The sequence below is a fragment of the Podarcis vaucheri genome (assembly GCF_965113315.1).
Source record: "Podarcis vaucheri genome assembly, chromosome: 12".
Lineage (NCBI taxonomy): Eukaryota > Metazoa > Chordata > Lepidosauria > Squamata > Lacertidae > Podarcis > Podarcis vaucheri.
The window spans coordinates 56,902,044-56,928,274 of NC_138750.1; the positions used below are offsets into that span (position 1 = coordinate 56,902,044).

The 26,231-nt window shown below is 47.4% G+C and overlaps 1 protein-coding gene across 2 annotated transcripts in view; it reads left to right on the top strand.

Moving 5' to 3' along the window:
* MINDY4 (MINDY lysine 48 deubiquitinase 4) overlaps window positions 1–26,231 on the top strand; it is a 97,853-nt gene that overhangs the window by 45,982 nt on the left and 25,640 nt on the right. For both annotated transcript variants that reach the window (XM_082192289.1, XM_082192290.1), the window contains exons 10-14: window positions 3,976–4,080; window positions 5,862–5,925; window positions 9,235–9,300; window positions 10,892–10,959; window positions 23,336–23,399. In XM_082192289.1, the coding sequence (XP_082048415.1) occupies window positions 3,976–4,080; window positions 5,862–5,925; window positions 9,235–9,300; window positions 10,892–10,959; window positions 23,336–23,399 (367 nt within the window). The remainder of the gene's footprint in view (window positions 1–3,975; window positions 4,081–5,861; window positions 5,926–9,234; window positions 9,301–10,891; window positions 10,960–23,335; window positions 23,400–26,231) is intronic.

Genomic DNA, 26,231 nt, shown 5'->3' on the forward strand with positions numbered 1-26,231 from the left:
ACTAGGAGAGGAAAGCATGCAAATAAAATATGCATATTTGTGAAAATAAGGAACAAGAGGCAAAAATTGCTTTGAAAAATCTGGGAGGAAATACAAAAAAAAAAATGTTTATATTATTAGAAATTCACACTAAAATTCTGGTGTGTTTTCATGTGAACCGAGGGGATCGGAATTTAATATTGGAATCCCAGCAGATCCTGGAAGAGCTGGGAATGTTCTCCATCAGAAGCCCTGCAGAGCAGCTGCTGCCAGCCAGTGTAGGCATTATTGAACTACAGGGGCCAATGAGCTGACTTGGCAGAAGGCAGCTTTCTAGGCAGGCTGGTACGGAGGCTAAGACCCTACCTGTCCACAGACTGTCTTGCCAGAGAGGTGCATGCTCTGGTTATCTCCTGCTTGGACTACTGCAATGCGCTCTACGTGGGGCTACCTTTGAAGATGACCCGGAAACTACAACTAATCCAGAATGCAGGAGCTAGACTGGTGACTGGGAGTGGCCACCGGGACCACATAACACCGGTCCTGAGAGATCTGCATTGGCTCCCAGTATGTTTCTGAGCACAATTCAAAGTGTTGGTGCTGACCTTTAAAGCCCTAAACGGCCTCATTCCAGTATACCTGAAGGAGCGTCTCCACCCCCAACATTATGCCCAGACACTGAGGTCCAGCTCCGAGGGCCTTCTGGTGGTTCCCTCATTGCGAGAAGTGAGGTTACAGGGAACCAGGCAGAGGGCCTTCTCGGTAGTGGCGCCCACCCTGTGGGACACCAGATGTGAAGGAAATAAGCAGCTAAATCCTTAAATAAGAGACACGGGGGAATGATTAATGGACTTCAATGTCTGTACACTAATGCGCAAAGCATGGGAAATAAACAAGATGAGCTTGAGCTCTTGGTACAGCAAACTAAATATGACATAATAGGCATCACTGAAACCTGGTGGGATAAGTCCCACGATTGGAATGTAATAATGGGGGGATACAATCTATTTCAGAGAAACAGACCAGACAAGAAAGGAGGAGGAGTGGCGTTATATGTCAGGGATGTGTATACCTGTGAAGAGATCCAAGATTTAGAACCTCAAAGCCAAAGTGAGAGCATTTGGGTCAAAATTAAGGGAGAGAAGAATAACAGAGACCTCATTGTGGGAGTTTACTATAGATCCCCAAGCCAAACGGAGGACATAGATGATGCCTTCCTGGAACAGATGGCCAAGCATGCAAAAGGAAGGGAGATAGTAGTAATGGGGGACTTCAATTACCCGGATATTTGTTGGACGTCAAACTCAGCCAAGAGCATAAGGTCAAACAGATTCCTCACTGGCCTTGCAGACAACTTCATTGTCCAGAAAGTGGGAGAAGCAACAAGAGGAACAGCCATTTTAGATCTGGTCCTAACCAATGTTGATGACCTGGTTAGTGGGGTAGAAGTGGAAGGATCATTAGGCGCGAGTGATCATGCTCTTCTGAAGTTTACTATACAGCGGAAAGGAGCAGCCAAGCATACTAGGACTCAATTTCTTGACTTTAAGAAAGCCGACTTCATAAAACTTAGGGAAGTGCTGGGTGAGATCCCATGGACAACAATACTAAAAGGAAAGGGAGTTCATGATGGCTGGGAGTTTGTTAAGAGGGAGATAGTAAAAGCACAACGTCAGGCAATACCAATGAGACAGAAACATGGAAGGTGCCTAAAGAAGCCAGGGTGGCTATCTAAAGAACTTTTAACTGAATTAAGATTAAAAAAGGATGTGTACAAAAAATGGAAAAGGGGGGAAACCACCAAAGAGGAATTCAAACAAATAGCCAGCACGTGTAGACACAAAGTCAGAAAAGCTAAAGCACAGAATGAACTCAGGCTTGCTAGAGAGGTTAAAAGCAACAAAAAAGGCTTTTATGGGTATGTTCGTAGCAAAAGGAAGAACAAAGAAACAATGGGGTCACTCAGAGGAGAAGATGGTGAAATGCAAACAGGGGACACAGAAAGGGCTGAACTACTCAATGCCTTCTTTGCCTCAGTCTTCTCCGATAAAGAAAACAATGCCCGACCTGAAGAATTTGGAGCAAATGATTCAGCAAAGGAAACACAGCCCAGAATAACTAAGGAGATAGTACAAGAATATTTGGCTAGTTTAGATGTATTCAAGTCTCCAGGGCCAGATGAACTGCATCCAAGAGTATTAAAAGAACTGGCAGATGTGATCTCAGAACCACTGGCAGTCATCTTTGAGAATTCCTGGAGAACAGGCGAAGTCCCGGCAGACTGGAAGAGGGCAAATGTTGTCCCTATTTTCAAAAAGGGGGAAAGAGAGGACCCAAATAATTACTGCCCAGTCAGTCTGACATCAATAGCAGGGAAGATTCTGGAGCAGATCATTAAGCAAACAGTCTGTGAGCACCTAGAAAGGAATGCTGTGATCACCAATAGTCAGCATGGATTTCTGAAAAATAAGTCATGTCAGACTAACCTGATCTCGTTTTTTGACAGAATTACAAGCCTGGTAGATGAAGGGAACGCAGTGGATGTAGCCTACCTTGATTTCAGCAAGGCATTTGACAAGGTGCCCCATGATATTCTTGTAAAGAAGCTGGTAAAATGCGGTCTTGACTATGCTACCACTCAGTGGATTTGTAACTGGCTGACTGACCGAACCCAAAGGGTGCTCATCAATGGAGAGGAGTGACTAGTGGGGTGCCACAGGGTTCTGTCTTGGGCCCGGTCTTATTCAATATCTTTATCAACGACTTGGATGATGGACTCAAGGGCATCCTGATCAAATTTGCAGATGACACCAAACTGGGAGGGGTGGCTAACACCCCAGAGGACAGGATCACACTTCAGAACGACCTTGACAGATTAGAGAACTGGGCAAAAATAAACAAGATGAATTTTAACAGGGAGAAATGTAAAGTATTGCACTTGGGCAAAAAAAATGAGAGGCACAAATACAAGATGGGTGACACCTGGCTTGAGAGCAGTACATGTGAAAAGGATCTAGGAGTCTTGGTTGACCACAAACTTGACATGAGCCAACAGTGTGACGCGGCAGCTAAAAAAGCCAATGCAATTCTGGGCTGCATCAATAGGAGTATAGCATCTAGATCAAGGGAAGTAATAGTGCCACTGTATTCTGCTCTGGTCAGACCACACCTGGAGTACTGTGTCCAGTTCTGGGCACCACAATTCAAGAAGGACACTGACAAACTGGAACGTGTCCAGAGGAGGGCAACCAAAATGGTCAAAGGCCTGGAAACGATGCCTTATGAGGAACGGCTAAGGGAGCTGGGCATGTTTAGCCTGGAGAAGAGGAGGTTAAGGGGTGATATGATAGCCATGTTCAAATATATAAAAGGATGTCACATAGAGGAGGGAGAAAGGTTGTTTTCTGCTGCTCCGGAGAAGCGGACACGGAGCAATGGATCCAAACTACAAGAAAGAAGATTCCACCTAAACATTAGGAAGAACTTCCTGACAGTAAGAGCTGTTCGACAGTGGAATTTGCTGCCAAGGAGTGTGGTGGAGTCTCCTCCTTTGGAGGTCTTTAAGCAGAGGCTTGACAACCATATGTCAGGAGTGCTCTGATGGTGTTTCCTGCTTGGCAGGGGGTTGGACTTGATGGCCCTTGTGGTCTCTTCCAACTCTATGATTCTATGATTCTATGATTCTCTTTAAAAGACATCTGAAGGTAGCCCTGTTCAGGGAATTTTTTAATATTTAACGCTGTACTGTTTTTAACACTTGATTGGGAGCCGCCCAGAGTAGCTGGGGAAACTCAGTCAGATGGGCGGTGTATAAATAATAAATAATAAATTATTATTATTATTATTATTATTATTATTATTATTATTATTATTATTACTACTACTACTACTATGTTCACTGCAGAATGGTCCTCCCTGTTCATTGCCCATTTCATTTCTCCCCTTGCAACGTTTGCCGCTGGTGACGCCTTGCTATCTCTTTTTGTCTCGAAACAGGCAGTGCCTCCAAGTGTCGGCGGCTACTAGAACCCAGTGCCTCACTCTGGCCATCGCCGGCATTTTGTGGCGTGCAGGCGGATGCAGGAAAGCCACGATTGCCTTGTAAGTGAAAGACACATTTTCGGGAAGTTTGAGCAGACCTCCTCCCTTTCCCGTCCCCCTTCTGACAACGCCCTCCTTAAGCCACTGATTTTTGCACATTTCATCAATAAAGATCCTGATAATAGAGGGTCTGGGGACGCGGGTGGCGCTGTGGGTTAAACCACAGACCCTAGGACTTGCCGATCAGCAGGTGAGCTCCCGTTCTGTCCCTGCTCCTGCCAACCTAGCAGTTCGAAAGCACATCAAAGTGCAAGTAGATAAATAGGTACCACTCTGGTGGGAAGGTAAACGGTGTTTCCGTGAGCTGCTCTGGTTCACCAGAAGCGGCTTAGTCATGCTGGCCACGTGAACCGGAAGCTGTACGCCGGCTCCCTCGGCCAATAAAGCGAGATGAGCGCTGCAACCCCAGAGTCGGTCACAACTGGACCTAATGGTCAGGGGTCCCTTTACCTTTAATAGAGAGTCAGCTTCCTTCGGAGACAGCTCGGCCTCCCTTACAGATTTTCCACCTGGGAAGATACGGGGAAATATTGTGCATGTCAGAACACGCCAAACCAGGCGGGATGCTGCGTGAAAATCCCTTGGGTTTTTCCTCTCCTAGTTAACAGCAGCCGCAGGGAGTGGTGTTCATTAGGACCACAGCAAGGGAGAGAAGGTCTAATCCTGGCCACTCAGCACCACTCAAGTCCCAAAGATTTTGGGTGCCTTTCACATCTGCTCCTAATTTGGAAAACACACCCACGCACCCTGGTATGTTTGCAAAAGTTGCACAGAGCATTGTGACAACCGTGCCCACTCTGCACACGTAGTATTCGTCCTTTTATGAAACTGCAGCGAGCGCTGCAACAAAAGGTTGCAGCGTGGAGACCGCGCTGCTGTTTTCAGGGAGAGGCCCTTGTTGCTCGCTGGCAGTAGCAGAATCAGTCAGAATATGTCAGTTCTGTTAATATTTTTGCAGCAAATTAATTATTTTTGCAGCAAGGACTAATCATGTATGTTTAAGTACTGTTGAAAATGATATATTAAAAAAACTGTGTGTGTGTGTGTGTGTGTGTATTGCAGCAAAGACATGGGAGGCTGCCAGGATATATTGGCCCCCTTTTCCATAGAAAAACCTTATACAGTGGTGCCTCGCAAGACGAAAAGAATCCTTTCTGTGATTCTCTTCGTCTAGCAGTTTTTTCGTCTTGCGAAGCAAGCCCATTGACGGATTAGCGGATTAGCGCTATTAGCGGCTTTTAATGGCTTTTAGCGGCTTATCTGCTGATCGGATCAGCTGATAAGCGGCTTAGCGGCTTAGAAAAAGGGGGGGGGAGGAAAAAACCCAGCAGGAACTCGCAAGACATTGTCGTCTTGTGAAGCAAGCCCATAGGAGATTCGTTTTGCGAAGCACCTCCAAAACGGAAAACTCTTTCGTCTAGCGAGTTTTCCGTCTTGCGAGGCATTCATCTTGCGGGGCACCACTGTAATAGCTTTGGTAGTTCTTTGGACCATAGTTGGACCAGTGGTGTCGCTCGGAGGAGAGGATGTTTTCCCAACCTCTGAGGTTCCTATTTAAAGAAAATCTGAAGGACAAAAGCACATGGGATTGCTGTTTTCCTCTTCCCTGGGAAAGTATCGAGGGGGAGAGATTCCAGACTCTAGTTGCTCCTCCAGCCCCTGCCAAATATTGACCCTGGATGCAAAGGGCACAGTCCTTCAATGACTCCTGCCCTTAGCGAACAGGGCTCCTCATCGGCTGTTTTCCTTCTTCAGATCTTTTGTTGTTCTGTTCTTTTTAGGTGCAGTGGAACGCAGCAGTTCACTCCTGTAGGGAAATACAAAGCAGATGGGATCTTGGAAACGGTAATGTTTTGGCCAGAACTATCCTCCACCCTCCCTCAACCTTTCATAGAATTGTAGAAAGTTGGGAGAGACCCTGAGGGGTCATCTAGTCCAACCCCCTGCAGTGCAGAAACCTTTCTTGGGTATATGTTTCTGCTTTGTAGTTAGAAATAGCATACAGTGGTACCTTGGTTCTCAAACGCCTTGGTACTCAAACAACTTGGAACCCAAACACTGCAAACCCGGAAGTAAAGTCTTCCAGTTTGCAAACTTTTTCTGCAAGCTGAACGTGCTCCGTTATGAGTGTTACGCTTCGGATTTGAGCGCCACACTTCCATTTTGAGTCTTACACTGAGGTCTGTCTCTTTTTGCTATTCGTTTTGCTGCTTTTTTGTTTCTGTGACACTGTGCAACCCAGTTCAGCTACTGATGGATTGATTGTGTGGCTGCAGAGCATTCTTTATTGCTTTCATTTTATGGGCTAATGGTCTCGTTAGATAGTAAAAATCATGTTAAATTGCGGCTTTAGGGGTTGTTTTTAAAAGTCTGGAATGGATTAATCCGTTTTGCATGACTTTCTATGGGAAAGCGTGCCTTGTTTTTTGGAACGCTTTGGTTTTGGAGCGGACTTCCGGAACGGATTAAGTTTGAGAACCGAGGTACCACTGTACTCTATTCTGCACGTGTGGAATTTGCAAACTTGTGCATCTGGGATTTGCGCTCTCGGGATCCCAAGAATCCCTGCTATCCATCAAACTTTAAATGCATGCTTCTAGCCCTTAATGCCAACAAGAACAGAACCGGGAAATATGTGGTCAGCGTCTGGCAAACACTGAGAAGCCAGAGCAGGGTTCAGCAAATCTGGGGGTTTAGCTGCTTGACAGTTATTTCCACAGTCCTGGGAGGGTGTGGTTGTGTGTGTGTGTGTTTTCCCAAAAAAGAGGGAACCCAAATTCCATTTCTTTCAGCGGGGCTGCTGTTAGGGTGGGGAACAGGCGTAAAACATTACGCAGCAGTTAAAAAACAAACCATAAAGTATTTATGTACGCCACGACCGCCACTAGGATTCTAGTGGCTCAAAAATGGAAAACCCAGGAAATCCCAACTTTAATGGAGTGGCAGACGAAAATGTTTGAATACGTAGAATAGGCGAAAATGACCTATAAGATTCGGAACCAAAAAGTAACAAAGTTCAGAGAGGAGTGGAGTAAATTTGTTGAGTACATACAGAATAATTGTAGAAGCTTAAAGACTGTAGCAAGGTTAATATAAATCTTGTGACGTGGACAAAGTGTAAATAAGAATCTGTAAGAGAGCATGTTAATTGTGAAAGCCGATGTAGGGAAGGAAGGAAGTCCGGGCGCAATAGCGCACATGGTAAATAAGAAGACACAAAAATGTTGAATGTAAGAGTATATGCTTTGTTTATTTTTGTTTTGGAAAATCAATAAAAAGCATTAAAAAACAAACAAACAGAAACCTTGACACCGGGAATCCAATATACATGTTTGCACAAAACCCGTGCAGTGAGTCCCAAACTGAGCAGAGTGGAGATGAGATCAAAACAGTAATGAACCGGAAAGATCGTTCTTGTGGAATGAACGTCATGAAAAATACAAGGCGTTTCAATTTAAGCCTCCTTGGGGAGCCGCGGAGCTTCGCGTTCCACCTCCGCAACAGAGGATCCTGATCAGCCCTACATCTCCCGACCATCTCAAAAAGTAGGGGGGAGAGAGAGAAAGAGAAAGAGAGACACCATAGTTCAGGGCTTTCCGTCTTCAGAGGGTCCCAGGTGATGGGAAAGCCCCCCCCCCCAATTGAGACACTGGGGAGTTGTGGCTGGTCAGAGACAATCTTGGGTTAGGCAGACAAATTGTCTCACCTGACCAGGCAGCTTCCCGGGCTCTTGTACGTTATTCCTGGACCCCCCCCCTTCTTCAAAGCTCCACTAAGCCTTCTCCTTAACCCATTTGAGCCACATTTCTGCTTTTTTGAAGGGGGTGTCATTTTTAATTGATTTTACAAATGTGAATTAGTTACAGTACCAAATACGTATCTGTAAAACAAGATTTCTCTGAATCTCACAACTCCCCCACCCCATCCCCTCCATGGGTCCTGTTGTCAACACTTCCAACTGCATCTCATTTCATAGTCTCTGTTTTGTATCTATCCACATTGTCCATAGGGGACGCGGGTGGCGCTATGGTCTAAACCACTGAGCCTAGGGCTTGCCAATCGGAAGGTCGGCGGTTCGAATCCCCGTGACGGGGTGAGCTCCCGTTGCTCGGTCCCTGCTCCTGCCAACCTAGCAGTTCGAAAGCACGTCAAAGTCCAAGTGGAGAAATAGGTACCACTCTGGCTGGAAGATAAACAGCGTTTCTGTGCACTGCTCTGGTTCGCCAGAAGCGGCTTAGTCATGCTGGCCACATGACCTGGGAAAACTGTCTGTAGACAAATGTCAGCTCCCTCGGCCAGTAAAGCGAGATGAGTGCCGCAACCCCAGAGTCGTCTGTGACTGGACTTAATGGTCACGGGTCCCTTTGCCTTAACTTTCATTGTCCATATTTCTTACATTTCAAGTGGGATTAAAATCTTGCTAACATTTTCATCTGCTTACAGCAGTCTCCTAAATAAATTATAAACTTTTCCCATTCTTTCTTGAATTTCTCGTCTTCTTGGTCTCTGAGTTTCCCAGTCAGTTTTGCCATTTCGGCATAATCTAACAGTTTAGTTTGCCACATTCCTGCTTAAACCAGGGCCACATCCACGCCGTGACTTTAGAGCAGCATCGTGCCGTGTTAAACCACCGTGGCTTCCTGCAAAGAATTCTGGGAGCTATAGTTTGTTCAGGGTGGTGAGCGCTATCGGGAGGCCTCCTGATTCCCCTCACAGAGCTACAGTTCCCAGAGCTCCCTGTGAAGGTAAAAAAGGTAAAGGACCTCTGACAATTAAGTCCAATCACAGACGACTCTAGGATTGCAGTGCTCATCTTGCTTTACAGGCCTGCGTTTGTCCGCAGACAGCTTTTCCGGGTCATGTGGCCAGCATGACTAAGCTGCTTCTGGTGCAATGGAACACCAAAACCAGAGCAGCACACGGAAACGCTGTTTACCTTCCCACTGGAGTGGTACCTATTTATCTACTTGCACTTTGACGCCCTTTCAAACTGCTAGGTTGGCAGAAGCTGGGACCGAGCAACGGGAGCTACATATGACAGTAGTCCTATCTCTCTCTCTCTCAGTTTGGGATTTGTTGCCTAGACCTTGGCTGGATGTTCCCCTTGTATTTTGGCCTAAATCCCCCCCCCATGCTTTTTTCTTCCTTTCGCAGCTGATGTTGCACGTTGCCACAAGTTACGAAGACCTGCTGAGGTTCCTGCAACAAAATATTCATCAGGTACGAATCTCGGCCAGGTCCGGTTCTCAATAGCTTCTCAATCGCAGCGTGATTTTTCTCTCACACACTTGTTCAGAGTATTTATTTCCATTTGCACATTGCCTTACATGATTCATAAATCTACAAGTGAGGCACTCAAACTATATCCTTCTTCTTCCTGTGTGTGCCAACTATTCTGTCTGTGATGTTTCTTCCTGTCCTTGTAAAGTGTTATATCTATCTTTTCCTGGTTGTTGCTGTTCTGCGTCCTGCCTTGGGCAGAGCTGATATCAGCTCATTGTTGTTTCAGAAATTCTCCATTGCTCTGCCCTGTGTTTCGTTGTTTTGCAACTTTTTACAGCAGCTGCAAAAATCACTGTCCCAATAAATAACTACGATTCTACACTTCTACCTTGATGGCTTTACCTCCAGCTAGGAAAGGGAGGAAAACCTTCTTTCCTTCAGCTTGTCTACTATAATCTTCAGTTAGCAAGTTTCTGTGGAGCATGTAGCAGACTTGGCTGGCGACAGTAACTTGTCAAAGAGACTGGATTTGACCCCTTTAGCTGTATCTTCTTCTGTAGAATCTCATCTGCCAGGTACAGAATGCTGAGAAGGTCCATAGATTAGAGGCAGAATGTCTGCTTTGCAATCAAGAGCTTACTGGTTCAATCCCTGAAGTCTCCAGGCAGGGTTAGGAGAGGCTGCCTGCCAGAAATCCTCTGCCAGTCAGAGTAAGCTATACTGAGCAAGACAGACCAAACATTCTGCCTTGGTATAAGGCAGCTCCCCCCTATATTTCTAAAATCACAGGTTTGGCAGGGACTCCAAAAATGACTTACAGACCAACTCCCAATTCTACATCAGTACAAAATAAATTCAACCCCCCCCCCAATCAATCATCATAATAAATATTGTGATATTTTGGTTGGCCTAATATCGGGTGGTAGTTCACAGTTTTGCTTAAGAGTAGACCTAGTGAAATCAATGGACCTAACTTAGTCATGTCCATTCTTTTCAATGGGTCTGAGAAAGGTAAGATAAATGACCCCGGGTGGTTAAGTCTAGTCAAAGTTGACTATGGGTTTGCGGCACTCATCTCGCTTTCAGGCTGAGGGAGCCAGTGTTTGTTCACAGACAGCTTTCCGGGTCATGTGACCAGCATGACTAAACCGCTTCTGGTGCAACTGGACACCGTGATGGAAGCCGGAGCGTATGGAAATGCCGTTTACATTCCCGCTGCAGCGGTACCTATTTATCTGCTTGCACTGGCATGCTTTTGAACTGCTAGGAGCAACAGGAGCTCACTCCGTCGGGGGGATTCGAACCGCTGACCTTCCGATCGGCAAGCCCAAGAGGCTCAGTGGTTTAGACCACAAGGCCACCTGTCTTTGTAGGTTTGGGATTCTTTTCTTAGGCACCAACATAATTACCTTTACATTTTTTAAGATGAAACCAAAGTATCTGCCAAAAGGATAGTTGGTGCTCCTGTTCCACTCGGTCAGCACCACCACCTTGCAATTTAACACAAATGGATGCATTTTTGGTTCTAGTTTGAAAGGTGTGCCTTCCAGCTGAGAACCTTGACCTTCTTCTCTTCCTTTCCTCCCAGTTTGAAGCTGGTCCGTACGGGTGCATTCTTCTGACTTTGTCCGCGATACTATCAAGATCCATCGATCAGTGAGTATATCTGCATTTCTTTCTGAAGGGTGGCTGGCATTGGCTCCTAAGCCTCTGGGATATAGTTGTGCGATGTGCAGCGTGGCCAAAGTTTCCAAGTATGCTCTGGCTTATCGCGGATGGAATTCCTTAGGCCCTGGTTTCTCGAAAAAAGGCTTCCCTGAGACTCCCTTAACGGGCACGTCTCCTTGCGCTCCACCTGCCCAGGTAGCATCTGTTATGTGTGCAGTGTTTTAAAGTTCATTAAACCAAAATGGCAAGCATAGACAGTCACTATCAAGGCACACTGCGATGAAGGCAGGATGCCTTTCAGTAGTCAATGTCCTGCAGGAAGTGGTGATAGGCGCTCCAGCAGAAAAGAGCAGAACAGTTTTTCCAGATAGATGAACTGTTAGTATAGTATATAGTATAGTATACCTGAAGGAGCGTCTCCACCCCCACCGTTCTACCCGGACACTGAGGTCCAGCGCCGAGGGCCTTCTGGCAGTTCCCTCACTGCGAGAAGCCAAGTTACAGGGAACCAGGCAGAGGGCCTTCTCGGTGGTGGCACCTGCCCTGTGGAACACCCTTCCACCAGATGTCAAACAGAAAAAACAACTATCAGACTTTTAGAAGACATGTGAAGGCAGCCGCATTCCCACGGCTCCTACCAAAACGTAAGAAGGAAACTAGGGTGGGGTTCTCCCGTTAGTCGTGTGGGTTTCCTGCGAAGTTTCTTTGCCATACCAGGACAGCTGGCCAGAAATTCCCATCCCTTCCATTGCTTCCCATGCCCAAACGATGCCTGCCTCGTCCGTTTAGCTGCCCTTCGCAATGCCTGTACCAGAAACTCATTGGTACATATTTTTTTCCTTGGGCAAGAAAACAAGGGAATCCATCTTCCCCTGAAAGTTTTGACAGTAGTAATTAGAAATATACTTAGGGCAGGGCAGCCTGCTCCTTACACTCCTGCCCTGCAGAGCCGTCCAAAAAACAGCAACACCCCACAAGTCATTCTCGGGAGAGATAAGCGATAAGCTCATTAAGGTTCTTGAATGTAAACAGATGATAAGAACTGGGGCATTTTAGTTCCTCTGCTCGCTTCCTCTGGGCAGCGGCTCTGATCCACCTAATGCCTTTTTGATTGCTTTGTGTTTTTCGATTTGCAACGCCCGCCTCTCCCGACTTTGACATTCAGAGCGTTGGAAGCCAGGGATGGATTTAGGTTTGATTTGGCCCTAAGCTACTGAAGGCAACGGGGCCCTTTATATGTCCAGCTGTCCTTTGTCAACAACAAATTGCCGCTGCTTTTTTGTTTTGAATATATGCTATATGGTAATTTATGGACCTAGTAGGTATCTAAAGCCATTTGCACATGCAGAATGTAGGCACCCTATATATAGAAATGAGCAAACCAGTGATATTTTAGGGAGCAGCCTAGCAGGCGGGGCCCATGACTTACATCCTAGGAGCCGACACAACACAAAACACTGTTGCTGTATGTAGGGTTTATTTTATTGGTTTTTTATCTTTGGAAATGTACATCCAGGTTTTTTTTCCCTTTTAATTTTTGCCCCCCCCCCAAGAGAGTGGGGCCCTAAGCTATAGCTTGTTTAGCTTATACGCAAATCCGGCACTGGCATCCTGGATGCGAGGGCTGTTGGAGAATTCTGATGAACGCAGAACCCAGAGAAAAAAAGTGGCCTGCACAATTTCCCTAATTCCTATAATTGATTATGCAAGTTGTGTAAGCTACTTAGTGTTGCCGCGGCAGGTGGCAAGACAGATGCTGTAGTTTTTGGTGGTAGCCCTAAGCTATACAGTGGTACCTCAGGTTACATACGCTTCAGGTTATAGAGTCTGCTAACCCAGAAATAGTGCTTCAGGTTAAGAACTTTGCTTCAGGACGAGAACAGAAATTGTGCTCTGGCAGCGCGGCAGCAGCAGGAGGCCCCATTAGCTAATGTGGTGCTTCAGGTTAAGAACAGTTTCAGGTTAAGAACAGACCTCCGGAATGAATTAAGTACTTAACCTGAGGTACCACTGTAGCTTGTTAGCTTATACGTCAATCTGGCCCTGGTTGGAAGTCTCCATTTCAAGCATCGTCTTCAACAAAAGCTCAGCAGAGGGCCTTGGGCGCTAAAGGCCTCAGAGTCCTTTCCTGCCCCGTTCTGAAATGCAGAGGGGAGACTAAGGAGGTATGGCTCAGCGGCAGAGCATCTTCTTGGCATTCAGAGGGTCCTGACCTCACTCTTGAGCATCTTCAATGTGGAGCTAAATGGACCAATGGTCTGAATATGTTCCTATATCCCCAGTGGCAGAGCCTTCGCTTCTGCACACAGCGCATAGTTGGACTGCGGAACTCCCTCCCACAAGAGGGAGTGATGGCCACCAACTTGGATGGCTTCAAAAGACAATGAGGGAAATTCACAGAGGACAAGGATATTGATGGCTACTAGGCATGATAGCTGTGCTTTTGCCTCCACGGTTGGAGGCAGTCCAACGCGGGTGGCTCTGTGGGTTAAACCACAGAGCCTAGGGCTTGCTGATCGGAAGGTTGGCGGTTCGAATCCCCGTGACAGGGTGAGCTCCCATTGCTCGGTCCCTGCTCCTGCCAACCTAGCAGTTCGAAAGCACATCAAAGTGCAAGTAGATAAATAGGTACCGCTCTGGCGGGAAGGTAAACGGCATTTCCGTGCGCTGCTCTGGTTCGCCAGAAGTGGCTTAGTCATGCTGGCCACATGACTCGGAAGCTGTATGCCAGCTCCCTCGGCCAATAAAGCGAGATGAGCACCGCAACCCCGAGTCATCCGCAACTGGACCTAACGGTCAGGGGTACCGTTACCTTTAGGCACGATGGCTGCGTTTTGCCTCCACAGTTGGAAGCAGTCATGCTTTTGAATTATAAATGTTGTTGTTGTTCTTATTACAGTGGTACCTCAAGTTCTCGAGTCTTTCGGAAGCTGGACATTTCGGTTTTCGAACGCCGAAACCCAGAAGTCATTGCTTCCATTTTTGAACGCTGTTCGGAAGTCAAATGGCTTCTGCTGAATTTTTTCCCCAATTTCCCCCATTGATATTGCAGACCGCCCTTTGCGCCTCGGTTTTCGAACGTTTCGGAAGTTGAACTGTCTTCCGGAACAAATTATTTTCGAAAACCAAGGTACTACTGTATTATTGTTTTTATATAAAGATGAAGGGTGGTTTACAATATAAAAACACAGCAGTACATACAGTATTGTAGTAAGAAACAAACAGACACACACACACACACAGAGAGAGAGAGAGAGAGAGTTAGCCAAAGAATTAGGCAAAGGCCTGAGAGAAGCTGAACATTTTCCATGCCTTCTTGTTGCTGAAAACTGCAGGAGGTGAGAATACTCTTTTGCTAAGGTCTCCCTCGGGACGTGGTGGATTCTCCTTCCTTGCACTTTTTAAGCAGAGGATGGCTGGCCACCTGTCATGGATGTTTTAGCTGAGATTCCTGCATTGCAGTGGGCTAGACTAGATGGCACTTGGGGTCCTTTCCAATTCTACAGTTCTGTGTGTCAGATGCTGTTTGGTGGTTGCTCGTGAGTAACCAGGCAGGACTCCGACCTGTCTTTTACAGGTTTTATCGTGCAAACTGTTTACAGTACAGATACACAAAGTTCATGTCTGTCTTAGTCACGTGCAGAATCTGGGAGTGGCCTCTTCCGGCTTCTCCCCCAAAATGCCTCGGTCCTGTATACCTGAAGGAGCGTCTCCACCCCCACCGTTCTACCCGGACACTGAGATCCAGCGCCGAGGGCCTTCTGGCAGTTCCCTCGCTGTGAGAAGTGAGGCTACAGGGAACCAGAAAGAGGGCCTTCTCGGTAGTGGCGCCCGCCTTGTGGAACGCCCTCCCATCAGATGTCAAGGAGATAAACAACTATCTGACTTTTAGATGACATCTTAAGGCAGCCTTGTTCAGGGAAGTTTTTAATATGTAACGCTGTACTGTTTTTAACACTGATTGGGAGCCGCCCAGAGTGGCTGGGGAAACTCAGCCAGATGGGCGGGGTATAAATAATAAATTATTATTATTATTATTATTATTATTATTATTATTATTATTAGAACTTCGGCACCCCAAGCCTCCGCCTCCCCTCCTTGCGTCTCACCCCTCTGCGCAAGCTGGGCGACGGAAGTGGCGTGCGTCCCTCCTGGCCCGCCACTGGGGCTTTCAGGAGCATCCACAAGCCCTTTCCTCGCTCGGCTAGCCCCTTCCCTCTCTTCTCCACTGGAGGTGTGGCTTTTCCCATCACTGAAAGAGGAGCTGCTTCTTAGGAGTTTCGGAGGCTCTCTGTATCCCAACGGCCCCCCTGCCTTCCTCCCCTGTTCCGATGGCCGTCCCCTGACACCATGGTTCTCTGATTCTGTGCTCTGTGGTTTCCCATTGGCCACCGTGATGCTGGACAAGACAGGCCATTGGCCTGTTCCAACAGGCTCTTGTTGCGCTCTTCCCTGCATGCGGAAAGGGTTCCAGCTTCAATCCCCATCATCTCAACATTTTTTTGCACTTGGGCAAAAAAAATGAGAGGCACAAATACAAGATGGGGGACACCTGGCTTGAGAGCAGTACATGTGAAAAGGATCTAGGAGTCTTGGTTGACCACAAACTTGACATGAGCCAACAGTGTGACGCGGCAGCTAAAAAAGCCAATGCAATTCTGGGCTGCATCAATAGGAGTATAGCATCTAGATCAAGGGAAGTAATAGTGCCACTGTATTCTGCTCTGGTCAGACCTCACCTGGAGTACTGTGTCCAGTTCTGGGCACCACAATTCAAGAAGGACACTGACAAACTGGAACGTGTCCAGAGGAGGGCAACCAAAATGGTCAAAGGCCTGGAAACAATGCCTTATGAGGAACGGCTAAGGGAGCTGGGCATGTTTAGCCTGGAGAAGAGGAGGTTAAGGGGTGATATGATAGCCATGTTCAAATATATAAAAGGATGTCACATAGAGGAGGGAGAAAGGTTGTTTTCTGCTGCTCCGGAGAAGCGGACACGGAGCAATGGATCCAAACTACAAGAAAGAGGATTCCACCTAAACATTAGGAAGAACTTCCTGACAGTAAGAGCTGTTCGACAGTGGAATTTGCTGCCAAGGAGTGTGGTGGAGTCTCCTACTTTGGAGGTCTTTAAGCAGAGGCTTGACAACCATATGTCAGGAGTGCTCTGATGGTGTTTCCTGCTTGGCAGGGGGTTGGACTCGATGGCCCTTGTGGTCTCTTCCAACTCTATGATTCTATGATTCTATGATCTCCAGCTAGGACACAGAGTGGCTCCATCTGCAGCCCTGGAGAATCGCTGCCAGTCGTTCAGTCCTGAGCTGGATGGAGCAGCGGTCTGACTCAGTATGAGGTTGAGGTTCCTGCGTTGCAGGGGTTGGTCTAGATGTCCTTTGGGGTCCCCTCCAACTCTCTGTGATTCTGTCAAGCTGCTTCCTGTGGAAGAGGAGAGCCTCTGGAGATTGCCATCAGCTAAGGCGGGCATAGGCCACCTGTCGTAAGGAAAGACACTTTGCTAGAGGATTAACGGACAAGACAGTTAGCATGGCATTTTGGGGCCGTGAGTATCATGAGCCCGCGACTCGGAATAACTCCCTCCTGGCCTCCCTCCTCTTCTTTGAATACGGAATCAAGCGTGTTTGGAACACAGATCCCCATCCCAGCTTAGACTCCCAGAAAACTCTCGGAGCTTTTTAACTTTCCCCTCTGAAACTTTTTTTGCTTTTGGGGATGATGGAGCAAACAATGGCTGCTTATGTGTTTAATCGGGAATATATAGCATCATTAAAAACAAGAAAAGAAAACAGGCCAAAAAACAATGGCCTTGAGAAAACAGCTCCAAGTCTCAGGGACACAGAAGGTCAATTGGGGAGGCTGCTTGGTCCATTAAGAGCAATCTATTCTAATCCGTGGAAAATGTGCTTCATAGCCTCTTAATCTGCCTCAGTAGCCAGGTCTCTCTCTCTCTCTCTCTCTCTCTCTCTCTCTCTCTCTCTCTCTCTCTGGCCTCTTACCTTCCTGAAAATGTTCCCACCTCCCTCCTGAAGGGAACCGGGCTTCCGTTGCACGGTTCAGAAGTTTGCTGTGCATTCAAACATATGTTTATCCCATTGCCGTTTCTATAATGTGTAGGAGAAATTCCTCCTCAACTCACACTGCCTTCAAATTAATACAAGTGCTCACACCCTGAAATTTGCAGCTTTTGTTGTGTGGGCTGCCGACAGCTCCCTTCTATTAGCACTGCGTGGTGTTCCGGATATTTTGCATCTCAATCTTCACACCCTGGCCTTTTGCGTCTTGCATGCAAGGCGGCAGCCGTAGCTTGGATCTTCTAAATGGTTTTTTTTTATTATTAACTGTACAGTGGTACCTCGGGTTAAGTACTTAATTCGTTTTGGAGGTCCGTTCTTAACCTGAAACTGTTCTTAACCTGAAGCACCAGTTAACGGGGCCTCCTGCTGCTGCCGCACCGCCAGAGCATGAGTTCTGTTCTCATCCTGAAGCAAAGTTCTTAACCTGAAGGACTATTTCTGGGTTAGCGGAGTCTGTAACCTGAAGCGTATGTAACCTGAGGTACCACTGTATTTAACAAAATGTGTATGCTGCTTAACTGTAAACGAGACCTCCGTGCGGTGTTACAAAGAATGCAAAAACGTGCTTCGGAACTGCCGGTTAGAAAACGTACGTTACCGGCAAGCTTATGGAAAAAGCAAAATGAGTCAGATTGGCAGTCAGAAGTATGCATTCCGAGCTAAAATTGCAGGTTAGAATACACACCAGCTTTGCAGGCCACAGGGGAATAGGGAAGAAAGATACAGGAAGATCTTCACCTTTGGAGGATGGATGGCAGCTAATGGATTGAGGTTGAATCCTGACAAGACAGAAGTACTGTTCTTGGGGGACAGGGGGCGGGCAGGTGTGGAGGACTTCCTGGTCCTCAGTGGGGTAACTGTGCCCCTGAAGGACCAGGTGCGCAGCCTGGGAGTCATTTTGGACTCAGCTGTCCATGGAGGCGCAGGTTAATTCTGTATCCAGGGCGGCTGTCTACCAGCTCCATCTGGTACGCAGGCTGAGACCCTACCTGGCCACAGAATGTCTCGCCAGAGTGGTGCATGCTCTAGTTATCTCCCGCTTGAACTACTGCAATGGGCTCTACGTGGGGCTACCTTTGAAGGTGACCCAGAAAGTACAACTAATCTAGAATGCGGGAGCCAGACTGATGACTGGGAGCAGCCGCCGAGACCACATAACACCGGTCCTGAGAGATCTGCATTGGCTCCCCGTACGTTTCCGAGCACAATTCAAAGTGTTGGTGCTGACCTTTAAAGCCCTAAACGGCCTCGGTCCAGTATACCTGAAGGAGCGTCTTCACCCCCATCGTTCTACCCGGACACTGAGGTCCAGCGCCGAGGGCCTTCTGGCAGTTCCCTCATTGCAAGAAGCAAAACCACAGGGAACCAGGAAGAGGGCCTTCTCGGTAGTGGCGCCCGCCCTGTACAACGCCCTCCCATCAGATGTCAAGGAGATAAACAACTACCTGACATTTAGAAGACACCTGAAGGCAGCCCTGTTCAGGGAAGTTTTTAATGTGTGACATCTTAGTGTATTTTTAATCTTTGTTGGAAGCCGCCCAGAGTGGCTGGGGAAACCCGTAAAAGATACACTTGGCATGTGGCTGCTGGGCTCTCCTGTCTTGCATGCCATTGGACCAAACCCATTAATGGTGGCGCATGTACATCTCCAAGGAGAACATCCCTTCGGAGATCCCTTGTGCCCAGGCTGCCGTTTCCTAGAAGCGTCCCTTGCAATTATTTTAAGACCTTTTCTCCCCCACCCACGGCCTATTTCTGTCACCAACCCCGTAATTGTGTGTGTTTTGCTAATGTTAACAGTCTGTTGCCATGAAGAAAGGGGTGTGAGGTCAGCCCTGGAGCACTGAAAGCTCGCCACATGGAGAGGAACTGCAGAATTGCCAGGCCTCCACACACACACACACACACGTGGCATCCTCTGCTTTTTAAGCGGCCGGGAGTAGGAAAATCTACAATTAAAAAAGGTTTTGGGGGGGGAGAGAGCAGGGAGGAGAGGAGGATGGTTTATTTTTGTGTCTGTAAGTTAGGGTTTTCCCCTGAAGTCAACTCTCTTACTTTCTGTCCGTTAACGTCATGGAACGTGGGGGAGCCCCGTCTGGCTCCCATCTGACAAGGGACTCTGAGAATTTTTTAAATAATGATTATTATATTTCTGCCCTTCCCCTTTCCCCCTGTCTGGGTGGCTCAGGGTGCCTAGCGCAAATAAAACCGAATCCAAAAGCATAGCAGAGACAGTCATTAAGGTGTGAGGAAACACTATTGGAATTAAAATAACATTAAAAGATCCGCTAAAAAAAACACACTAGTGACAATAATGATAACTGAAAACAGCAGAATGCCAAAACAGTCCCTTCTCAAAAGTCCGTTGGTACAAGGTCTTCTTCGCCTGCCAGCAAGAAGGACAACAAAGAAGGAGCAAGTCTAGCTTCTCCATGATTTTCAGAGTTGGAGCAACCACCAAGAAGGCCTTGTTCCACATCCCCGTCAAGAGTGCCTGTGAAGGTGGTGGGACTGAGATAAGGGCCTCCTTTGAAGATCTCAAAGCCCGGGCAGATTCAGATGAGGGAATAATGCTTTTCAGGCATCCTGGGGACAGCGGCATCCTCGGGGCCTTCCCTGAGTGACCACAATGTCTCTTGATCCCACCCCCAGGGCCAGATTTAGGTTTGATGTGGCCCTAAGCTACTGAAGGCAATGGGGTCCTTTATATGTCCAGCTGTTGCTGTTTTTTGTGCTGAATATATGCTATAGGGTAATTTATGGACCCAGTATGTATCTAAAGCCATTTGCACATAACTAAATATTTATTTTATCAACGTAATTGTTGAACTGAAATACAATTAAGAAGAAGTATATTAATAGTGAAATAATTATTAAGCTCTAACTTAAAATGATTTTTTTTTTATTCATCAGAAACTTAATAATGCAAACACATTGGCATTTGGCAATAACAAAAGTTCTTTTAGAAACACAGTTTACAAAGACTCATAATCTAGTCTCTAAAAATTTGCTGTAACATGAAATAATAATAGGTGTAAATATATGATGCAAACTATAGTGGTACCTCAGGTTAAGTACTTAATTCGTTCCGGAGGTCCGTTCTTAACCTGAAACTGCTCTTAACCTGAAGCACCACTTTAGCTAATGGGGCCTCCCGCTGCCGCCGCGCCGCCGGAGCACGATTTCTGTTCTCATCCTGAAGCAAAGTTCTTAACCCGAAGCAAAGTTCTTAACCCGAGGTACTATTTCTGGGTTAGCGGAGTCTGTAACCTGAAGCGTATGTAACCCGAGGTACCACTGTACTAATAATTGTAAATAGCTTTATTAAGATGAAATTAAGTGTTATCATTGTAGTTAATACAATGCATTTTTTATATAATATCAATATCACCATAGTAGTCCACTAATGGGCGGGACCCATTACTTACATCATAGGAGCCTACACAACACAAAACACTGTTGCTGTATGTAGGTTTTATTTTATTTGTTTTTTATCTTATATTTTGGAAATGTACATCCAGGTTTTTTTCTCCTTTTTGGGGGGGCCCCCAATAGAGCGGGGCCCTAAGCTATAGCTTGTGTAACTTATACACAAATCCAGCACTGGCCAATCCACTTACTACACCCTTGCTTGTGAGGTGTTGAGGGGGGTCATTATTTTGTCTCGTGAAAAGTGCGCCGAACCAAAGGAGGAAGAACGAAGTGTGAGGCTCTTTCCCTCTTCCTCTTTCGCCTCTGTGTGCTCAGATTAATTGCAATGGTACCTCGGGTTAAGAACTTAATTCGTTCCGGAGGTCCGTTCTTAACCTGAAACCGTTCTTAACCTGTGTTACCAACTTAGGTAATAGGGCCTCCTGCTGCCGCCGCACGGTTTCTGTTCTCATCCTGAAGCAAAGTTCTTAACCTGAGGTACTATGTCTGGGTTAGCGGAGTCTGTAACCTGAAGCGTCTGTAACCTGAAGCGTGTGTAACCCCAGGTACCACTGTACAGTGGTGCCTCGCAAGACGAAAAGAATCCGTTCTGTGATTCTCTTTGTCTAGCGGTTTTTTCGTCTTGCGAAGCAAGCCCATTGACGGATTAGCGGATTAGCGCTATTAGCGGCTTTTAGCAGCTTATCGGCTTATCGGATCAGCTGATAAACGGCTTAGCGGCTTAGAAAAAGGGGGGGAAGGGGAAAAAACCCGCAGGAACTCGCAAGGCTGAAGGGAAGACATTTTCGTCTTGCGAAGCAAGCCCATAGGAGATTCGTTTTGCGAAGCACCTCCAAAACGGAAAACTCTTTCGTCTAGCGAGTTTTCCGTCTTGCAAGGCATTCGTCTTGCGGGACACCACTGTAATTTGCCTGGATTCGGGGCAGCAGGAGGGCGAAACAATGGACCCAGCTCCCGTGTTGTTCACGTTTGGCCTGTCTTGATAGGTTGCCTGGCTGGCTCCTCACCAAGTTACGTGTACCTAATGGAGACTACTCAGGGGATTTCAATACAACCCAAGCTTAGCCGTCCGTCTCCATCCCATGTCCTTGATGGCTTCCTCACTCTCAGAAATGATGCGAAGCGCAGATGTCACTCCTCTGTGGGCGTCTTAGGTACAACTCAAGATTCCCAGACCGTTTGCACCCAAAGATGGAATTAGAAACTTCCTCCTATTGTCCAGACTCAACATCCCACAGCCCCTAATTGACGCAGGTTGCACCGGTCAGTTGTTTCTAGCAAAGGTTTGGGGTTTCCAGAGTGCGATTGTTCCCTCAGCGAAAAACCGTGGCCAGTAGCCAAAGGTGGTTCTTTCTGAAGCCCCATGAAAGTGTGCAGTGATATTTTCTCTTTGCTCATTATTTGACGTTCTGCTTTGTCAGTTCAGCTCTGAAAACAGTTCCGGTCATTAATGTAACTAAAATAATAAGAATATTGTTTTATTTTATAAGCTATCATCTTTTAAAAATTGAAACATGCTCTTTGAATGCCCTTCCCGTGATAAAGGCTCTTTTTTGGGTTTTTTTAGTACTCATGGTAACTTCCTCAATACTTTCTACGGATACTCATGTTGACAATGAAAAGATATTGTGGCCTTGTTCTTTGAATGAAGTCTTTTATTTACAGAGATAGAGGAGGCCTATGGATTCTATCACTTTGACGTTGGGGGAGGATTTTCAGCTTCAGCCCTTCTTAAATCACCCAGATTCCTCCAGAGTCTTCACTTAATAATTGCATATATATATCAAAAGGGTTTAAGGCAGTCTTCACCAGTCTAGTGCTCTGCAGATGTTTTGGATTCTGGTTGGGGCTGAAGGGAGCTGAAATCCACACATCTGGAGGGCAAGAAATTGGCTAAGGCTGGTTTAAAGTGTGCAGCAGCAATGCAAAATGCACTTGGGTTGAACGGTGCACACACTTATAATAGGACTTTGCACACCCATGGCAGAATTTGAGAGCCATCTCCTAGAATGTCACGGAACCTGGCCCAGTCTCCAAAATATTGGAGAAGCCAGGTAGGCATCCTACCATATTTTTCTCTCCATAAGACACACTTTTTCCCTCCTAAGAAGGAAGGGGAAATGTGTGTGCATCTTATGGAGCAAATGCAGGCAGGGGGCTCTGCTCAGAGTTCCCTTTCACGAGCCACATGGAGCGTGTGTGCGGCTCTTGGGGGTTTTTCCCTGAGGAGGGAGAAGGGCAGCCAGTCAGTCCCTTCTCCCTCCTCAGGGAAAAGCCCCCAAGAGCCGCAAACATGCTCTACGTGGCTCGTGAAGGGGAGCGCTGAGCAGAGCCTGGGATGCATACAGGCTCTGCTCAGCGCTCCATTTAAAGAATATTTTTTTTCTTGCACCCCCCCCTAAACACTAGGTGCGTCTTATGGTCAGGTGTGTCTTATGGAGCAAAAAATATGGGCCGCAAGCATCCCACGGGGGTCTTTAACTGGCCCATGAGCTACCCCCAAACCGAGCCACCCTCTCGGAGAGTCCCCGCACGCTGTGCTAAACCGGCGCAGCGCGGCGTGGGGACTCGCTTCCGCGGTGCTGGAAATCGCGTCTGCGCATGCTCGGATGCCAAAAATCGCGTCTGCGCAGGCACAGGAAATTGTGGCTATGTACGCTCACACATGAGCGCAATCCTGCCCATGGAGGGATCTCTGCTGGAGTGAACTGGCCCAGGGGAAGTAAACCTTGCTGACCCCCGGACTAGACCCATTTTTATGATTTTTTTTGATGTGCCCTTTTGGTGGGAACTTCAGTCGATCTAACTTTGCTGCCTTCATTTTTATCATCCCACCCTAGAGTACGTGGAGATTTTGATGTGATCACAAACCGGCTGATTGGCGCACACGGGTACTGTACGCAGGTAAATATGGCAAAGGCCTCTGAGACAGGGCCGAAATGTATACAGTCATACCTCGGGTTGAAGTAGCTTCGGAATGAATATTTTCGGGTTGCGCTCCACGGCGACCCGGAAGTAAGGGAGCGTGTTACTTCTGGGTTTTGCTGCTCGCGCATGCGCAGATGCTCAAAATGACCTTACGCGCATGCATGGAAGCGGTGAAATGCGACCCGCGCACCTGCATGTTACGTTTACTTCAGGAAGCGAACGGGGCTCCAGAACGGATTCCGTTCATAATCCAGAGGTACCACTGTATGTCGGGGGTGAATTTTGTGAGCGGTTGTCATGGTTTGGTTGGACGCAGAGGAATGGTGGGAGAAACCAGCTGGGGGGACCCCAAAGGGAAAAAGCTCAGAGCCTGGGGGGTTGGTGGTGGGACGACGACAAGGGGTCAGCGGGAGAAGCCTAGGAGGAGGAGGAGATGTCAGAAGCTGAAGAGGTAACAAGGCTTAGTGAGCAGGGAGAATCTGTGGCAGAGAGAAGTCCAGAATCCAAGGCAGAAGCTGAAGCAGGAGAGGAGGCCAAGAGGCAGGGATGAGTCAGGCTGCTGAAGAAGCGAGGGGTTTTCCTCCTACAACAAGCTCCCTTGCAGGAGCAGGAGAGGCATGAAAAGGGCAGATGAGAGGTTGGTTGACCATGGGCACAGTGTCCGATTTCTTGTGGAAAGCCTTTGGCAAGAAGGGGACTTAGACAGCTGTGGGAAGGTGGGGATTTTCAGTCCCGGCAACTGATCCCTGAGGATGAGCTGCTGTGCTCATTAGGCCTGACACCCAACCAAGTCTCTGAAAATCCTACATAATAATACTACAACCAGACAATAATACTACAACCAGATTTAACACGGACACTGGCACCAGAGCCTGTAATAAACCCAGATGCCAACTTTGCTGCCACATACACCCGGACAACACCATTACTGGCCCCAACAACATCACACATACCATCTTGGGACTATTTAATTGCTCATCGTCTAACATTGTGTATGCCATCAAATGCCAACAGTGTCCTTCAGCTCTCTATATTGGACAAACAGGCCAAACCTTACGCCAAAGAATAAACGGACATAAATCTGACATCAAGAATCACAAAACAGAGAAACCAGTAGGAGAACACTTCAATCTCCCAGGACATTCTATACAAGATCTCAAAGTAGCTGTTTTACTGCAAAGGAATTTCAGAAATAGACTGGAAAGAGAAGCTGCTGAATTGCAACTCATTACCAAACTTAAAACCATGGAGAGACCTGGTCTGAACAAAGACATTGGATTCTTATCTCATTATACATGACTAATTTTCACCTTCTCACCCCTTGCCTTTTCCTGTAAGACCTATTGCAGTCGTTAAGAGTTGTCAACAGGCTCATCTCAGCTATCTGCCAATCTCCCATTCCCACCACCCTTCTGAGTAATACCCATCCCCACCTTCTCACTATATAGAAGGATCTGGCAACTTCTGTTTCAGTGTATCTGAAGAAGTGTGCATGCACACGAAAGCTCATACCAAGAACTAACTTAGTTGGTCTTTAAGGTGCTACTGGAAGGAATTTTTTTATTCTGAAAATCCTGTTTTTGCTAATAAAGAACTACAACTTTGAACTGGGGCAGCCCTCCCCCCAGAGTTCCATCTCTCTGACCTCTCCCAGATCAGCCCCTGCCCTTGCAGACAGAGAGAAACTTTTCCAAGGGATCTGGAGGAAAGTTGGGTCCAGCAGAATTAGTCCTAGAACAGGGGTCGGCAACCGAAGGCCCATGGGTCACAAGTGGCCCATGGGGGTCACTTGACTGGCCCATGGACCCCCGCTGCCCACTTGGGGACCCTCGTCACCCACTCGGTTGGTTCCCGTGCACCACGCTAAACTGGCACAGAGCAGAGCAGAGACCGCCTTCGCCTTCCGCAACGCTGTCCAGCTTCCCATTGGCTGCGGGAAGCTCTTGCAGCCAATGGGATAGAATCATAGAATCATAGAGTTGGAAGAGACCACAAGGACCATCGAGTCCAACCCCCTGCCAAGCAGGAAACACCATCAGAGCACTCCTGACATATGGTTGTCAAGCCTCTGCTTAAAGACCTCCAAAGAAGGAGACTCCACCACACTCCTTGGCAGCAAATTCCACTGTCGAACAGCTCTTACTGTCAGGAAGCTGTGCACGCCTCCTCCGCACCGGAAGGAGCACCGGAAATAGTGTTTGCGCATGCGTGCGCGCGCACACACGCACTCCAGCCCACCGCGGCGTCTGCGGGACCGTGAACCGGCCCAAGCCACAAAAACTTTGCCGACCCCTGTTCTAGGACTAATTCTGCTGGACTCAACTTTCCTCCAGGTCCCTTGGAAAACTTTCTCTCTGTCTGCAGGGGGAGGGGCTGATTTGGGAGAGGGCAGAGAGATGGAACTTTGGGGGGAGGGCTGCCCATGGCACCCACTGCCAAATAACCAGCTGGCAGTAAATCACACCGTTCAAAGTTGGAGTTAGTTCTTTATTAGCAAAAACAGGATTTTCAGAGACTTGGCTGAGTGTCAGGCCTTAATGAGCACAGCAGCTCATCCTCAGGAATCAGTTGCTGGGACTGAAAATCCCCACCTCCCCACAGCTGTCTAAGTCCCCTTCTCTCCAAGGCTTTCCCCAAGAAATTGGAGACTGTGCCCATGTGCAACCAACCTCTCCTCTGCCCTTTTCATGCCTCTTCTGGTCCTGCAAGGGAGCTTGTTGCAGAAGGAGGAGGAGACCCCCTTGCTTCTTCCTAGAACATGAGCACCAGCTCTTCCTACTAGACCAGTGTCTGTTCAAAGAGCCCCTT